We start from the raw sequence: 16,493 nt of genomic DNA, 5'->3' as shown, positions 1-16,493 counted from the left end.
GGTCCGTCCTTGGAGTACTGGGGCGGCGTGGTTGTCCCATCAGATCCTGTGCGTCGTGGGAGCCCCGGGAATGCCTCGGAGCGGACGTGGCGGTGAACGTGCAAGCCACTGTGGACAGACTGTGCGCGAGGCCGAGACTTGGTCGGTGCCGAGGCCTGCATTGCGGTGGGGGGGGGGGGGTCTCGGCAGACACGAACCCCAAGATCACCGAGGCACTGGTGTACAGTGCCGAGGCCTTGTGCGGGCGGCTGATCGTGGGTACAGTGTTAGGACACAGTGGTCGGTAATCCCCGTCGTACCCTGTCCCAGCCGGTATGGCGCTGATCGTGGACACAGTGTTAGGACACAGTGGCCAGTAATCCCCGCCGTACCCTGTCCCAGCCGGTATGGCGCTGATGCGACCTCGGGTCGCGTCGGCCACTCTGTGGCGTTGAGCCACTATTTGGCTGAGATTGCGGGAGTGGTTGAAAGTATTAATGAGACGTGACGCGCTGTCGGGGGGGTCGACCGAGGCGGGGGGCGATGGGCTGCGGACGAGCCGGCCTCGAGCGGTACGGAGAATGAGGCCTCGCGCGAGACAGAGATCAGGCTCCTTGCCGAGGCCTCGCGCGAGAGGCCTCGCGCGATACGGAGAATGCACCTCCTGCCGAGGCCTTCTGTGGAGAGCCTCGGGCGAGGCGGAGACGGCGTTCCCTACCGAGGCCTTCTCCGGAGAGCCTCGGGCGAAGCGGAGTTTGCGTCAGGATGCCGAGACCTCCTGCTCGAGGCTCGAGGCGAGGAGGAGGACCCAGTGGGCTCGGTCGTGGCAGGTGAGGGGCCCACGACTTGCCTTCTAGTTTTTATTTATTAGATGAGACTCTAGCGACCCTTTTGATGTTTGCTTGGGGTATCCCGTTCTAAGGTACCCGACAGTAGCCCCCGAGCCTCGGGGGGGAGTGCGTGCACTCCCCCTGAGGGTTTGCCGAGGCTTATTTTATACCTGCCCCGTGGGAATTGGGGTTTGTTTTTTAAGGTTCCGGTGGGTGCGCGTGAGCGCACCCGCCGAGTGTAGCCCCCGAGCCCCTGGAGGAGTGGAGTTACTCCTCCAGGGGCTTTCTTCATCTGTGCGTCTGAACGAGTAGTTCTTATTGCATTTGCCGAGCCCCCAAGCGCAAGTTCGGGTTGCGGGGGTCTCGGCGAGGCTGCAGGAAAAAGCCCTCTAGCCTCCGCACGGAGCGAGAGGTTCGTCAGGGGTCCCCTGACTTTGGGTATGATCCTCGCACTTCCTTTCGCTCGGAAGGAGGGGAGGAATGTGCCAGGCTACCCTCGATGGGCACGAGCGTGGACACTTCCGGTGAGCTGTTAACGGGTAGTCCGAGTGGAGGCCCGAGCCCCGTTCGCTAGGGGACGGCTAGCGGTCTAGAGACGCACTCCAAGAGTACCAGGGGGTTTCTCTAGTGGGTGCCGAGGCCGTTCGCGGGCCTCGGTGGCTCGGCGCCTCCCTACGGTGGGATCCCATTCGGATACTTCCCCTCCGGTCTCGGACACGACTTAGGACGCCCCGAGCGACCGTTCGCTCGGGCCTGGGCCATTCGTAGGCTCGCCCCGATGTCGTCCCTGACTCTGTTGCCCTGGGGCGGCTGTCGAAACCTCTTGGAGGCCTAGCCTTCGAACCCCTGGACCGTAACAGGCTCGGTGCCCTTTATCGTGTTTGTAGCGAAACCTCTAGCGTGGTTTTGGACCATTTGTCTTCGTCTTGGGTGTCCTGGCCCTTTCATCTGATCTTCACATGTCCTTTTCGTTCGGACGGAGGGTTAGTTTGCCGAGCCCATTCTGGTCTCAGCAAGGTTGCAGGAAGAGCCCCTAGCCTCTGCGTGAGAGGGCCGTCGGGAGTTCCCCTGGCTTTTTATACGCCCCTCGCGTGTGAGGGTTTGTTTGCCGAGGCCCCTTTGGGCGTGAGCCCGGGTCGTGGGGTCTCGGCATATTTGCAGGAGGAGCCCCCTAGCCTCTGAGAAGGCCGTCGGGGGTTCCCCTGACTTTTTTATGCGACCCTCGCGCTTCCTTTTCGCTCGGAAGGAGGGGTGGAATGTGCCTCGCTACCCTCGATGGGCACGAGCGGTGGCACTTCCGGTGAGCTGTTATCGGGTAGTCCGAGTGGAGGCCCGAACCCTATTCGTTAGGGGACGGCTAGCGGTCCAGAGACACACTCCAAGAGTACCAGAGGATTTCTCTAGTGGGTGCCGAGGCCGTTCGTTGGGCCTCGGTGGCTCGGTGCCTCCTTATGGTGGGATCCCATTCGGATACTTTTCTGCCAGTCTCGGACACGACTTTGGGCGTCCCAAGTGTTTCGCTTGCTTGGGCCTCGGCCCCGTATAGGCTTGCCCGCAGTCGCCCCTAACTCTGTTATCCTGAGGCGGCTGTCGAAACCCTTTGGGGTCCAGCCTTCGAACCCCTGGATCATAATAGGCTCAGAGCCTGGTTCCTTCCTACGAAAGGAACAGGCCGCGGGGAATATCTTCCCTATTGGCTTGGCAACAGGTGGCGCGCCTTTTGAGGCGGTTTCGTGGGGAGGCGAAACGACGCCTGCTGCCATAGTGGCCGAGCGTGCCATGATGGACGGGACGTAACTGTCCTCGCATTTAATGCGGGAGACGTGGGCGCGTGCCGACGAAATCGGCTCGTGGTTAACCGCGCCGGACGGGGGGGAAAACCTCCCCGATTTCGTCGCCCGTTCGTTTCGTCTTCTCCCTGCATAAATACCCGAGGAGCCTCGCCTCTCCTCGTCTTACCTTGCCTGCATTAGCACCGCCTTCGTTGAGCCATTGCCAGAGCAGCGGGTGCCGGGAAGAAGAGGAGAGAAGAGAGAGCCTAGGGAGAAAGCGAGAAAAAAGCGAGAGCGTGGGAGGGAGAGAGAAAAACTCACCACCGCACCCGATTCCTCCATCGCACCCATGGCCGGCAACGTCGTCGTTGTCGAGGCGGACCCTTGGGATCCATCGGACGTCACCGAGGAGATGCTCCAGTCGCTTGTCGATGGTGGACTCCTCCGCCCGGTGATAGACCCTAGTAGGCCGGAGTGGATTGCTCCGTACGGCGAGCCAGAGCCGAGGCCCCGCAATGGCTACGTCATGAGCTTCGTCTCCTTCCACGAGCGTGGTCTCGGTGTCCCAGTGGACTGGTTCATGCGGGCGCTCCCGCACTACTACGGCATGGAGCTCCACAATTTTAAGCCCGACTCCATCACTCAGGCGGCTATCTTCGTTACCGTCTGCGAGGGGTATTTAGGGATCGCTCCCCATTGGGAGTTGTGGCTCCACCTGTTTCGGGCGGGGCATACTACCAAGCCGACGGGCATGTCGGATAAGAGGAAGGCGTCGAGGGCCGGAGGCTGCACTCTCCAAGTGCGTTAGGACCGCCTGCACCTCTACATCCCGGTCCAACTCGCGTCCTCCAACCGCCGGTGGTACACGAGTTGGTTTTACCTCCGCAACGACGACGGAGGACTTCCCCCCTACACTGGGCGGATTGTGGGGAGTTGCCTGGAGAAATGGAAGTGGGGTGTCCCGAAGGTCGACCAGCCCAAGCTGGAGCCGCTCCTGGAGGGGCTGGCGAGGCTGCGGGGCCATGGCCTCACCGTAGCTGTGGTCGTGGCCGCCTTCCACCGCCGGAGGGTGCTGCTGCTGATGGCTCGGCGGCGGCGGCTGTTCGAGATGAGGCCGGGTGAGCCCATTGAGGGCACCCGGATGTCCTCCTCCGCCCTCTCCGATGAGGAAATTCTCCGTCGGGTGGGGGAGACGGTAGATGCGAAGTTGAGGGGCGGCAACTTGACCCCCTTCGCAATGCGACCATCGCGGGGGTTCCTTTCACTGGTAAGTCGAGTGCCGCTGTAGCCTCTGAGCCTCCTCAATCTCCCCTTATCCCTTGTTTCCTTATGCGCATTTGTCGTTCCTTCAGGGGATGAGGGACGTGCGCTCCTCTCCACCGCCCGTTCCCGAGGACGTAGGGCGGCGGGCGATCAACCACACTCACGCCGATGCGTAGAAGAAGCGAAAGGATGCTAAGGTGGCGAAGCACACGAAGCACATCCTCGTGCGTGAGGAATTGGATAAGCGCCGCCGTCAGTAACGGAAGGATGGTCTCCCATTGGAGGAATCCTCGTCGACGTTGCTGTCGACGGAGGCCTCGGACGGGAACGACAAGGGTGAGGAGGGGCGAGGTCCCCTAGACCACCTTCCTGATGTCGTGGAGGTGGCGCCCGGGGCGTCGGCAAGCAGCCCGGCACCCCCGGGAAGGGGAGGAGAAGCGGACCCGGGGCCGGTGGTTGCCCGCTCCGGGGCCGAGGCCGACACGCCCGAGGCGCGGGCGTTAGGCAAACGCGCCGTCAGCCCGGTAGGCTCGGCGGCCGTGGTGGAGCAGGTGGCGGTGGAGGCAACGCCATCGCCCCCGCAGAGGACCGAAGGGGCGTCGGGGTCCGCTGAGGACCGACCGGCGTCGATGGATACGGATGCGACGCCACTGCCGCCGCCTCCGCCGTTACGGATGAGGTTTGCTGTGGCGAAGCGGGGGCCGCCTCATTCAAAGTAGGTGTATTTTTGGCAGGGTCATAGTGTCTTCCGTTCGCTTTTTTGGTCTCGCGCTGACCCTATAGGTTAATTTTCTTTAGTCAGAAGTGGCCTGCGGACGACCTCCCCTTGGCGCCCCTTAAGGCGCTTAAGGCGAGCCCCGACTCCTCCGCCCACTGGGTGGCAGAGGCACAAGCCGCTATCCAACGCGGCACAGCGTCGGCGAGGGTCGACCCAAAGGGACCGGCCGCCCAAGGAGGGGTTGCCGAGGTGGCCCCTACACAGTCGGATGGGGCCATCATGCCCTTTGTTGCCGAGGCTCCCGGGGCCTCCGAGGCTGAGGCGATGGAGGCCCCGGCGCCCACGACCGCCGAGACCGTAGTGGCCACGGTCGGCGTCTCTGCGTCTACCGAGGCCACGATGGCGGAGGTCGGAGCCCCCGAGACCGCCGAGGCCGTGATTGCAGAGGCTGGAGCGAGACCGCCGAGGCCGTGATTGCAGAGGCCAGAGCCCCCGAGACCACCAAGGCCATCGTGATGGCGGCGAGGCCGTTTGTGCAGGAGGTGGGGATGCAGGCGGCGGAGGCCTCGGTCGTGCCCTTGGTTTAGGGCCCGCCGTGGTTGCGGGAGAGCGCCTGGGAGACGGAGGTCTATCCGATTTCCTCCAACGATACTTCCCGGGCGCGGGGGGTGGTTGACGCCGGGGAGACCGATGCCATGGAGTAGCCGGCGCCGCTCTTGGACGAGGGAAGCTCGGCCCTCATGCGGGTGCGACCCGAGCCTCACGGGTGGGATCACCCGTGGGTACTGTGGCGGAGCTGGGACGACCCTGAGGGGGAGCCTCTGTTCGCCCTCAAGGACGCGGCCAAGGGCGGGCGCTGGAGCACCTTCGAGCAGTACCGCGAGCTGGCAGAGCGGTCGCTATGGACGGCGCTGTCCATGGTGGTCGACGAACTACCCGGAGTCGCCTAGGTTCGTGTTTTCCTTTCTCGCGTGACGTTGTTCTTTTCTCGGTTTTGTCGCAATCGATGACCTTTGTTCTGCCTCCTCAGGAGCTCGAGACCCGATCCCTCGGGAAGTCGGCCTTTCTCTGGCGGGAGAGGGGAATCTGGGACCAGCTTCAGCGGCAGAGGGGCCTTCTTGCCGGTGCTAACGAGCTTCTGTCGGCACGAAGCGCGGAGGTGGAGGACCTCCGCCTTCGCTGTGCCGACGCGAAGGTCGAGGCGGCCATAGCCCAGACGCAGCTCGCCTCCTTGGCGGCGCGGGTCAAGGAGCTAGAGGAGGAGCTTACCCGCGCCGTCAGCGATCGGGATGCCTTCAGATCCTGGGCCGAAGAAGCGACGGCCTCGGGCAAGGCCCTCGCCGGGCAGCTGGGGGCAGAGGAGAGTGCGCACCGGCTGACCAAAGGCGCTCTAAACGAGGCCCTTGCTGCGGTTGAGGCCTCGCAAATCGAGGCTGTGGTTTTGAGGGGGACGGTCGAGGGTGAGTTCCAGTCCCCTTGTTTTGTTTCCTTCTCCTTATGTTCGCTCCCTAACCTCCTTGTATGGCGTAGAGCTGGGGAGTGAAGCTTCTAGGGCGGCCGAGGCCTCTCGGGTCGAGGCCCAGCGGTTGAAGGAGAAAGCCGAGGCCTGTCAGGCGGAGACCCGACGCTGGGAGCAGAAGGCCAAGGGTGAGTTCCGTGGGCTTCCGTCCCTAACTTAGGTTTTTTTTTCTCTGGCTCGACCTCATTCCATTTTCCGCGGTGCAGAGTGAGAGGCGGAGTTCGCTCGGGCCGCCGAGGCTTCCAGCGCGGTGCAGACAGTGCTCGACACCGAGATCGAGGAGCACGAGGCGCTGAAACGTGCCGCCCTTTCCGCCTGCGAGGCCTTGGAGGTCGAGGGGGTTTAGTCAGGCAGCTCCCTTGGGAGTCACTTGATTGCGCTGAGTAGCCAGATGCGCGAGCGACTCTGAGGGGCGCTGCACACGGGTGTCAAGCGGGCGATGGCCATCATCTCCTCTCACTACCTTGGCGTCGACCTCCCGGCCATCAGTGATGGCTATGTTTTGCCTGATGATGACGAGGAGGCCAACGCGGCGGTCGCGAAGCTGATGGAGGCGGCGGAAGGCCCTGGCACGGTGCTGGCGACGCTCTTCGAAGAGGAGGTGGTTCCTCTCCTACCATCTACTGGTGCTGAAGGCCTCGAGCCTTAATCTGGGCCCCGGGGGCTATGTAAAGATAGAATAGGGGTTATTTTTGTATCATAACGCTTGTGGCCGTCGAGGCCTCTATTTCTGAAGTATTTGTGTTTCTTAGTTGTTTTCCTCATGTTTCCGAGCCTTTGCCCTCTGTTGCTTCTGATCAGATTTTGTTTGCAAAACACCCCTTTGGGGCCTAAGCCGTCCCTTGAGCGAGAGGTAGTGAGGGAGTGCCGTAGCCTAGGGGCGTGGGCCGTCTCGCGACTCTACCGGCCTCTTGCTTAGAAAACAGACCTTGGTCCGAGGAGTTTTTACAACTGATTCGTCAGAGCCTACTAGAGTTTGGGCGTAGGAATTTTTGCGACAAACAACTGAAGAATGGTGCATGGGACCTAGGGGGATTCCCCCATCTAGCCCCCGAGGGAGGCTTGGTTCTGCCGAGGCAAAGCCGAGTCTCCCTTGTCGTGTTTATTGTGCTGCCAAGACCTACGATGGGCTGGGGGGGGGGGTTCTCGAAAAATAAGACCAACTAAAGAACGCTTTTTAATTGTATTTCGAGAAACGACATATACAATGCTTGGAAATTTAGGGATAAAAGCGACGTAGCTGTTCTATGTTCCAAGCGTTGGTGAAGATTTCGCCCTTCTTGTTGGCCAGCTTGTAGGTCCCAGGCTTCAGTACTTGGGCGATGATGTACGGTCCTTCCCATGGCGGGGTCAGCTTGTGGCGACCCTTGTTGCTCTGTGCTAGCCTCAACACCAGGTCGCCTACCTTCAAGTCTCGGCCTGCTGTACCACAACGGTCTCTAAGAGATCGCGGAGCTCGCCGCGGACCCGTCGCCCCTCCGTGGTAGAAGGCTCGGGCATTGCGCGGACCAGCATTGCCGCAGCCACGACGTTCTGGCTGGCATGATTGAAGACTGGGGGTTGCTCACTCCCTTCGTCGTCATGGATGCGGTGATGCACATCGTGGGCCCTCCGTCGGGCTCCCCCGCCTTCGCCGCGGCCTCGCTGTTCTTGTTCGAGAGAGTCTCAAAGCTACTGCAGAAGGAGTTGGTCTTGTTCAACCTTGGCCTAGAGCTCACGGAGCTGCTCTAGGTCTGGGCACTGAGGTCATGCAAGAGCGACGTTCTCATTTCGTGCGGCTGGTAGGACATTGCGTGGGGGCATGGCGGCACCCACCCCTGGACGAAGCGGGGAACGGCTACCTGCCCCCTCATCCTCTTCGCTGGCCCTCGGCATCCTGAGCCCGACGTGAAAACACTCGCGAGTGGGGTCATAAGTGCCTTCGTTGTCGGAGTCGGGGTAGCCGAGGCAGTAGTCGCTTGCGGCCAAGAACTGGCACAAAGCCTCAGGGTCATGGAGCCCGGAGAAATCCACTCCGGGCCATGCCTCGTCCTCATCCGAGGAGTCGGCGTGGGTGCTTAGGTCAAGAGCGAAGCGCTGGCGACGTTCCGAGGGATCCTCGTGAGCGGCAGTGTAAGAGTAGGCGTAAGAGGCGGCGGCATTTCTCAACCCAAAGGGGTATGGGGATGGTGCCGTTGCCAGATTCTGCTCCGCCGGGGTCGGTTCTTCTGGGAGTGGTGGAGCGGAGCTTGATGACTGGGTATCGCCGCGTGTCACCGGCGATTTTCCTTTGTCCAAGCTCAGGCCAGACAGGTCCCCAGCCAGGGACCCTGTGCCAACAGATGGTCGTAGGATATCGGCAGGGAGTGGCGTGCCGCCCCGGGTTCGCGTAGCGTCGGGGTGGCCTTGCTCGCGTCGTGCCTGGCGAGCGCGGCGAGAGCGGCCGCTCGGGCGCCGCCTGCGCATGGGCTGCCGGTGCGTAACTTCATCGTCGGACGGTGGGGCTCGAGGTGTGAGGAGTACCATGTCGTACTCATGCCCTAGAGATATGAACTCTAGGCTCCCGAACCAAACTACGGTGCCGAGACGCAATGGTCGTATAGGGTCTGCCATCCGAAACCTGCTGGGATGACGAAACTGACACGCAGAGGCCCCTACCTAGCGCGCCAACTGTCGGTGTTTCGGACCGGGGGGTCCTCAACCGACTAGTGAATTTGTTCTGCGTGCTCCCAATTCCGGATGGTGATGCAAAGAGACACAAGATTTATACTGGTTCGGGCAATCGGTGCCCTACGTCCAGTCTGAGAGATCGAACTTGTATTCCTTGCACCGAAGTGCTCGTAGTAGGGGGTTACAAGCTAAGGGAGAGAAGGAACTAGTCCCAGGTCTCAGCAGGGTGTCGTGTGGGCCATCTGAGACGTTGCTCTCAAGCGGCTGGAATGTGTGCGTGTGTCTTACCCAGTGTCCTCCCCCCTAAGTGGCCCAAGTCCTCTCCTTTTATAGTTGAAGGGAGGACAAGGACAGTACATGTATTACTATGCAGCGTCGTGCCAACAGGGGTGGCACGTCTGAGCCCTGTGGCCTGTTCCTGTGGCGGCGTGGTCGTAGGAGTGGTCCGTCCTTGGAGTACTGGGGCGGCGTGGTTGTCCCATCAGATCCTGTACGTCGTGGGAGCCCCGGGAATGCCTCGGAGCGGACGTGGCGGTGAACGTGCAAGCCACTGTGGACAGACTGTGCGCGAGGCCGAGACTTGGTCAATGCCGAGGCCTGCACTGCGGTGGGGGGGTCTCGGTAGGCACGAACCCCAAGATCGCCGAGGCACTGGTGTACAGTGCCGAGGCCTTGTGCGGGCGGCTGATCGTGGGTACAGCGTCAGGACACAGTGGTCGGTAATCCCCGTCGTACCCTATTCCAGCCGGTATGGCGCTGATCGTGGACACAGTGTTAGGACACAGTGGCCAGTAATCCCCGCCGTACCCTGTCCCAGCCGGTATGGCGCTGATGCGACCTCGGGTCGCGTCGGCCACTCTGTGGCGTTGAGCCACTGTCTGACTGAGATTGCGGGAGTGGTTGAAAGTATTAATGAGACGTGACGCGCTGTCGGGGGGGGGGGGTCGACCGAGGCGGGGGGCGACGGGCTGCGGACGAGCCGGCCTCGAGCGGTACGGAGAATGAGGCCTCGCGCGAGACGGAGATCAGGCTCCTTGTCGAGGCCTCGCGATACGGAGAATGCACCTCCTGTCGAGGCCTTCTGTGGAGAGCCTCGGGCGAGGCGGAGACGGCGTTCCCTACCGAGGCCTTCTCCGGAGAGCCTCGGGCGAAGCGGAGTTTGCGTCAGGATGCCGAGACCTCCTGCTCGAGGCTCGAGGCGAGGAGGAGGACCCAGTGGACTCGGTCGTGGTGGGTGAGGGGTCCACGACTTGCCTTCTAGTTTTTATTTATTAGATGGGACTGTAGCGACTCTTTTGATGTTTGCTTGGAGTACCCCGTTCTCGACACTTATGGATAGTGCAAACTTCGGCCAGCTGAAAGCCTGAAAGAGATGCGGTTTCAGGGTTCAGATTCCCCTAAATCTCAATCTTTCTTTGCAGCAAATAAACAAGTTAAAACTATTCGTTAGCCTCGGGGCGCGCACAAGCTCGAATCTAGCTTTAGATTAGTTAAAGCACCCCCGCCCATGCAATACTTTTATTCACTCCAAACACGCTTTTGCCCCCCTTAAGCTTTTAAATTTAAATTTGGATTTCTCTCAGAAGAAAGAAAAAAAGCATCAGGAACCTGACCTGATAAATCTATCTCCCTCAGTCACCTCCATCCATCCATGGTCACTACCAGCACTGCAAGAAGTGGCCTGCAAGTTACTGGTTATTCCCTGTCTGCTTACCTCCTGCTTTACCTTTCTTTCAGCACCAGCGCAGCTGCCTGCCATTAGTGGCGCCCTCGCTAAGCTGCTGCTCGCTCTTAAAGTGGTCATAGAAAGCAAACCAAAACCGAATCTTGGGAGAAATGTAAACTAAGGACTGCAAAGGATACGACTTCAAACTCCCCGGAAGACGGACCAAGGACCACAGGCTGGCTACGTGGATAACAAGTCTTGCTAGATTCCTAGCCACGGCCACCCAGCCAACCTGCTTTCTTCGTCCACGCCGTGAACAAGGCCGTAGCATGCCCGGTTGGGGCTAGTCCTGCGCGTTGCCTTCGCCAGCCACGACCCACTGCCGTGCCGCGCTCCTCTTCTTTTGCCCGGTCTCGTGCACGGCAGCGGCGGCCGGCCTCGGCCTCGCGCATTCACCCCTTCTGCTCCGGGGTGGGAGTGGGATCGGCTCCGGCTCGTGCATGCAGTCATTGAGGAATGGGGGAATGGACCCGACCATCCACCAGATTATCTTCCCGCGCATCATTATGCTCGCCAGAAAGGTTGCTGCAGATCTGTGTCTTCCTTACTAATCATTGCCGTGCATATTCATGTGTACCATATGCTCTCTCGCGTTCTCGTCACATCGAATGCGCCTGCGGCAGAAACTGGATAATGCGGAGGGCAGGATGATATCAGCTCAGAGTTTGCTGGCAACAGGGAGCTGAGCTGAGAGCAGTAGCTGAAAAATAAGAGAAGGCATCATGTTCTGCCTTTTCTTTTTCCACTCTTCATGAGAAAAAAATGTATAGTGAAAGGAAACATAATATTCATATGGATGAGACTTCTTGTGTTGATTAGGTCCTACCTGTCGGCAACGGGCCATTCGGTGCTAGTAGGGTCAGAGGATTCCTGCAAACAAAACAGTTCCAAGAAATAACAGCCGAAGTACTCCAAGTAAACAAATGGAACAATGCCTGCATGGGATTAGCTGGCAATCGTCTCTTTCGGGTTAGTATAAGTATCTAAAGGTGAAAAAACACAACCCATGTTATATGAAGATAAGATTTTCGACATCGGATTCGTTCATCGTGCAGACCCTGCTCCCTGTGCAGACTGTCCTCCTGCTTAACAGCTCCAATGAGGTTCCTTTTCTTCGCTGCAACAAAACTGTACTGCTAACCTTCAAAACTTGAGAATCATCAGAAGAGCATCCCAGCAGATAATTTGGGATTTTGAATCAGAACATAAACAGTAGTAATATAAGATCCAGAGAACACAAAAGGGTTTTTGATAGGGACAGGCTAAGCTTCATCAAAGTAAAACAGAATGATCAGACCAAATCAACCACGCCTACCATAATTTGTACATGCTTCAAAAGTTTGTGCATACAGTTACTAGAGAGATGCATCGATAAGCACAGAACGCAAAAGCAGTCCTAATGAGATCATTACCAAGAATGAATGATGAGAGTTGAACATGGATGAGTCGATTGCAGAACAAGCTAGCCCATAATATCTCAACATTGCGAGTACACAAACCGTGTGCTAATTCAGCATTCAGATCCCATGTGGTAGGGTACAGGATCACTAATTGTGCTTAGGAAAGTGTATGCCACACCTTTCTGAAAACCATAAACAAACCACAGTCCGTGGCAAAGCCAGCTGCACGCGAGATGCAAGTGAGTATATTTTTGGTAAAGGTCTATGTTAGGTGTAACCTTGGGGGTTATGATCATCCAAACCAAGACTCCAGATTGCTTATTATTCTAAACCCTAATTATGCATTATGTCGTACGCTAATGGTCTTATTATACTCCTAGAGTAGTGATTAGAGCTGTAAGCTAGAGATTAAACTGCAAAATACATATCTGGGGAACACTAAAGAACTATCCCCAAGAAGGGAAATAAACTAATACAGTTGATAAGGGCAGCAGGCTCCTTGTTTTGTCAAGGCCAACCTGTTAATGATTGGCATGGTGCTAGGGTAATTCTACTGTATATCATATAGCATTATGTGTGTGTACATCTGTGTATGCGTGCGTGTGTTTGTTGCCTTCTCTGTGAAGAAAAAAAAGTTCACAGACATAATGTACCAGATCTGAGCCCTTGCTTTTCTGGTGCCTATTTCAATGCATTGAACAGCTAGACTGCAAATTATCCAACTGAACAAGTGCTGTTGTCCATGATAATTCACATAGAACTACCAGTTTGCTTAGTCTTGTCTAATTAGTTTACCGATATCTTGTTTTGAATGGGACAAGGTTATTAGATTCAAATTTTATGGCTCTCTGGTTGCAGTGCTATCCCTAAAGCAGCAGCAAACATTAAACATGTGAGGATATGTGCATCCTTCCTCCTTACCTGATGATTCAACACAGAAAAGCACATATGTTCAAATTTGAAAGCATCCGTGCTTGCAAATGCCTGATAAGCCTGCATTTGCATCGAACATGTCCTTTTGTCTACCTGTTCAAAGGCCCCTGCATCCACCAGGCAGTAATAACAACAGCACGGTGGAAGTGATTACTTCCCCCAATATTGCTGATCTTTGTTCTTGTCACAAATAACAGTCCTTACTTTTGATCAATTTATTAATTGCTATAATTTCTTGTGCAGAGTGCTTCATGTCTCTTTCAAAATCAACAACGCAGTCATGCAAGTGAAATATAGAACTAGCAGTACTGGAGGTAATTGCCATTCAGACATATAGCATTTCTGAATTTCCCAGTTAAGGTAAAGAAATTAGCAAGTCTAATGTATGTATTGGGCCTTTTCCAAAGCATGTGAAAGGTGTAGCCCATGGGACAGCTAAACCCACTTTGCTCCTACCATTTATTGTGATCTATACATCCATCCATTTGAAAAAGTTTGACCAAGCCTAACATGCAAATAAACCAAGAAGGCACCAAGAAATATTTTAAAGGCATTGAACCATACAGACCTATATTAAATAACATGATAATGCTATGCAACCTCTTCTACAGAGACACTGCAGTGGTAGCTAAGGGTGATAATGTACAACAACAAGATATAAGTGCATATTAATGATGTGATAATAGAAATGTACCAACCAGGTAGATGAATGTTATGTGTGAAATAAATTCATAAAAGGTTGAATGAAAATATAGATGCACAAATTAGGTTGCCTCATTGTCAAACAGAAACTAAATGTACCATGCCCCGAAAGGAAATCTATAGGCCTAATTGGCTCTATCACCTCTCCTATCCATTTCTCTTTTTTTAAAAAAATATGTGAAGTTGCCACCCACAACTGAATGTCAGTACACTAGGAAATAGCATTAAGTATGTGTCAGGTAATTGATGTTTCCTAGTCCCTACCATATGAAAGAAGCTAGATTTATCTGAATTTAATGACACTTTTGCGTAGGACATACATCTCAGGTTCATGTTCAGTTTTGAATCATGCTGACTGAAAAGGACAATAATTAGGTTTCAAGTTGCTGAGACACAAGAGATGTCAATCATGTTCTTGGTTCAAGGGTGCCATAGGCTGTGTTTAGTTCGCGAAATTTGGGAATTTGGCTACTGTAGCACTTTCGTTTTTATTTGGCAATTAGTGTTCAATCATGGACTAATTAGGCTCAAAACGTTCGTCTCGCGATTTCCAACCAAACTGTGCAATTAGTTTTTTTTTGTCTACATTTAATGCTCCATGCACGTATCGCAAGATTCGATGTGATGGTTATTGTAGCACTTTTTGATAAAGTTTTTGAGAACTAAACACAGCCATAGTAATCAATAGACATGCAATAAACTCAAGAGCTTCATGTCACATTAAGAATTGCTCTGGGCAATAATAACCATTGCCAAAAGTTGTCTCATATAATATACATTTTAGTGTATAATAAGTAAAAAGAAGGAACATCATTGCTATCAAAATATTACCAGTAATCCCCGCAAGAACAAGACCCTTTTCTGAAATGATGAAATCGATTTGCATCCCTAACAATTATGCACCTCCCATAAATCTTGCTTAGAAGTTTTATGGCATTATGACAATCTCCGCAGATCCGGAGGTTATTTACTAACCTAATAGGCGTGCCAGGAGCAGTGCTGATCAGTCCAAAGGCTATTGCAAGCTTCTCACTATGTAGAGCTAGTGAGCTCTCTTTCACATCTTCATCGTCAATATCTAGAAGCACTTGTGAAGTGTCAGGAGTATATCCTGCACTTTTAAGCTGTTGACAAATCTCACCTAGCATCTTATAAATATCCCTCTTCCTTGAGTGGCTTTTGTCTCCAGAAATGAACTCATGAATTACACCATTAAGTTCCACTGAGCTGCTCCCAGGGGTCTTCAGAACGCCACGATTCAACATAAGCTTTCTCACCTTATGCACTCCTCCCCAGTTGCCATCTAGCGCATATATGTTGGATAACAACACATACCCGGCGTGATCATTTGGGGCAGTCTCAATAAGCCTATGGCCAGCCTTCTTTCCCAACTCTAAGTTCTTATGAGTTCTGCAAGCACTCAATAGGGCCTTCAACATGGAAGCATCTGGCTCCATCGGCATTATCTGAATTATCTGCTCAACTTTCTCAAACATCCCTGCACGGCAGAAGAGATCCACCATGCAACCATAATGTGCAATGTCGGGCTCAATACCATAAATTCTAGACATTCTCTGAAAACACCTCATACCTTCCTCAACTAACCCCCCGTGGCTACAAGCATTCAGTACGCAATTAAAAGTAATCTTATTAGGCATCAGCCCTGTTGACTCCATCCTGGTGAAGAGCCCCAGAGCTCTCTCACTGCAACCATTCGCTGTAAAACCGGCTAACATTGCATTCCAAGTATCCAAGCTCCTCTTTCCTCGGACATTGTCAAACACATAAACTGCACCCTCAATGAAACCACACTTTGAGTACATGTTTATCAATGCTGAGCTCAGTTTCTCCTCGACTTTAACACCTTTCCTGAAGACATATGCATGTGCCCAGAGACCCTGTGCAAGTGCCCCCAAGTATGCAATTGCAGAGACAACGCTCACTAATGTCACCCTATCAGGCTGGCACTCCTGGCTCGAGAGCATCTCCCGGAACACTGCGATTGCCTCGTCGTACTCCCCATTCACGACGCACCATGAAAGGACTGTGTTCCATGAGACGCTGTCCCGGGATGGCATCCTGGCAAAGAAATCGCGGAGCAAGTCCACGTCCCCACCCTCCTGCGCGTACCCGCGCAGCAGGCAGTTCCAGGCGACCATGTCGTTGTCGGTCCCGCCGTCGAACACCCTGCGCGCGTGGGGGAGCATCCCGCAGACGGCGTAGGCGTGGACGAGCCTGCAGCGCACGCGGCGGTGCAAGGCGACGAGCCCGCGCTTGGCGGCGTGGGCGTGGAGCTGCGCGGCAGTGGCACGGACCTTCCCGCGCGCGCAGGACGCGAAAGCGAGCTCGTACGCCACGGGGTCCGGGTCGGCGCCCGAGCGGAGCAGGTGGTCGAACAGGCGGAGAGCGAGGTGCGGGTTGAGCCGCATGCGCACGGCGTACGAGGCAGACGCCGCCGAGGCCTCGGAGGCAGCGGCGGCCTGGGCTTGCGCGTCGCATGGCTGCGATTGCGGCTGCGGCTGCGGCTGCGGCTGCGGTTTCTTCGCGGTGGCGGCGAGCGTGGTGGAGGTGAGGAAGAAGGGGACGGTAGGGGGCGGCATTGCTCTGGCAGCAGAGCGTGTGCGTGGAGCGGGAGAGCACGGCGCGCGCCGCGCGGCCACTGGGTCGCGCGGCCGGCCGGCAGGAGAGCGCACGGCACGGGACGAGGAGGCCGCCGTGCCCCGCCGCGACGTGGCCCACGTAGGTGCCGTGCGTCGCGCTCGCGCACCGGATGAGGTGGAAGTGGGCTTGGCCGTTCAGGCCCATGTAAATTTCTTGATGCCCAAATCTTGCTTGAGCGGTCCAGAGAGAAACGGAATGGGTCGGACGGACCTGCGGAGAGGAGTGTTTGTGTTTCTCTAATTAAAACAAACTATAGTTAAAGCGAAAGGCTAGCGCGAGGACGTTCCGACAGGGCTAGCATCCGGACTCTCGTGTCGTATGCACCCGCACGGTTTCATACA

At 55.9% G+C, this 16,493-nt stretch overlaps 1 protein-coding gene across 1 annotated transcript; it reads right to left on the bottom strand.

Moving 5' to 3' along the window:
* Positions 1–14,195: 14,195 nt before the first annotated feature.
* LOC136546415 (pentatricopeptide repeat-containing protein At5g48910-like) lies at positions 14,196–16,279 on the bottom strand. Its single transcript, XM_066538395.1, has one exon. It carries the CDS (start codon positions 16,089–16,091, stop codon positions 14,319–14,321), a length of 1,773 nt encoding a protein of 590 aa, XP_066394492.1. The 5' UTR covers positions 16,092–16,279; the 3' UTR covers positions 14,196–14,318.
* Positions 16,280–16,493: the final 214 nt, after the last annotated feature.

This window comes from Miscanthus floridulus, chromosome 3 (genome assembly GCF_019320115.1).
Source record: "Miscanthus floridulus cultivar M001 chromosome 3, ASM1932011v1, whole genome shotgun sequence".
Classification (NCBI taxonomy): Eukaryota; Viridiplantae; Streptophyta; class Magnoliopsida; order Poales; family Poaceae; genus Miscanthus; species Miscanthus floridulus.
Note: the sequence above shows the minus strand (reverse complement) of the source record. Positions and strands in the feature narration are given on the sequence as shown.

Excerpts from the sequence above, each read along its gene's own strand:
- LOC136546415 (XM_066538395.1), bottom strand. The coding sequence starts at position 16,091 with ATGCCGCCCCCTACCGTCCCCTTCTTCCTCACCTCCACCACGCTCGCC.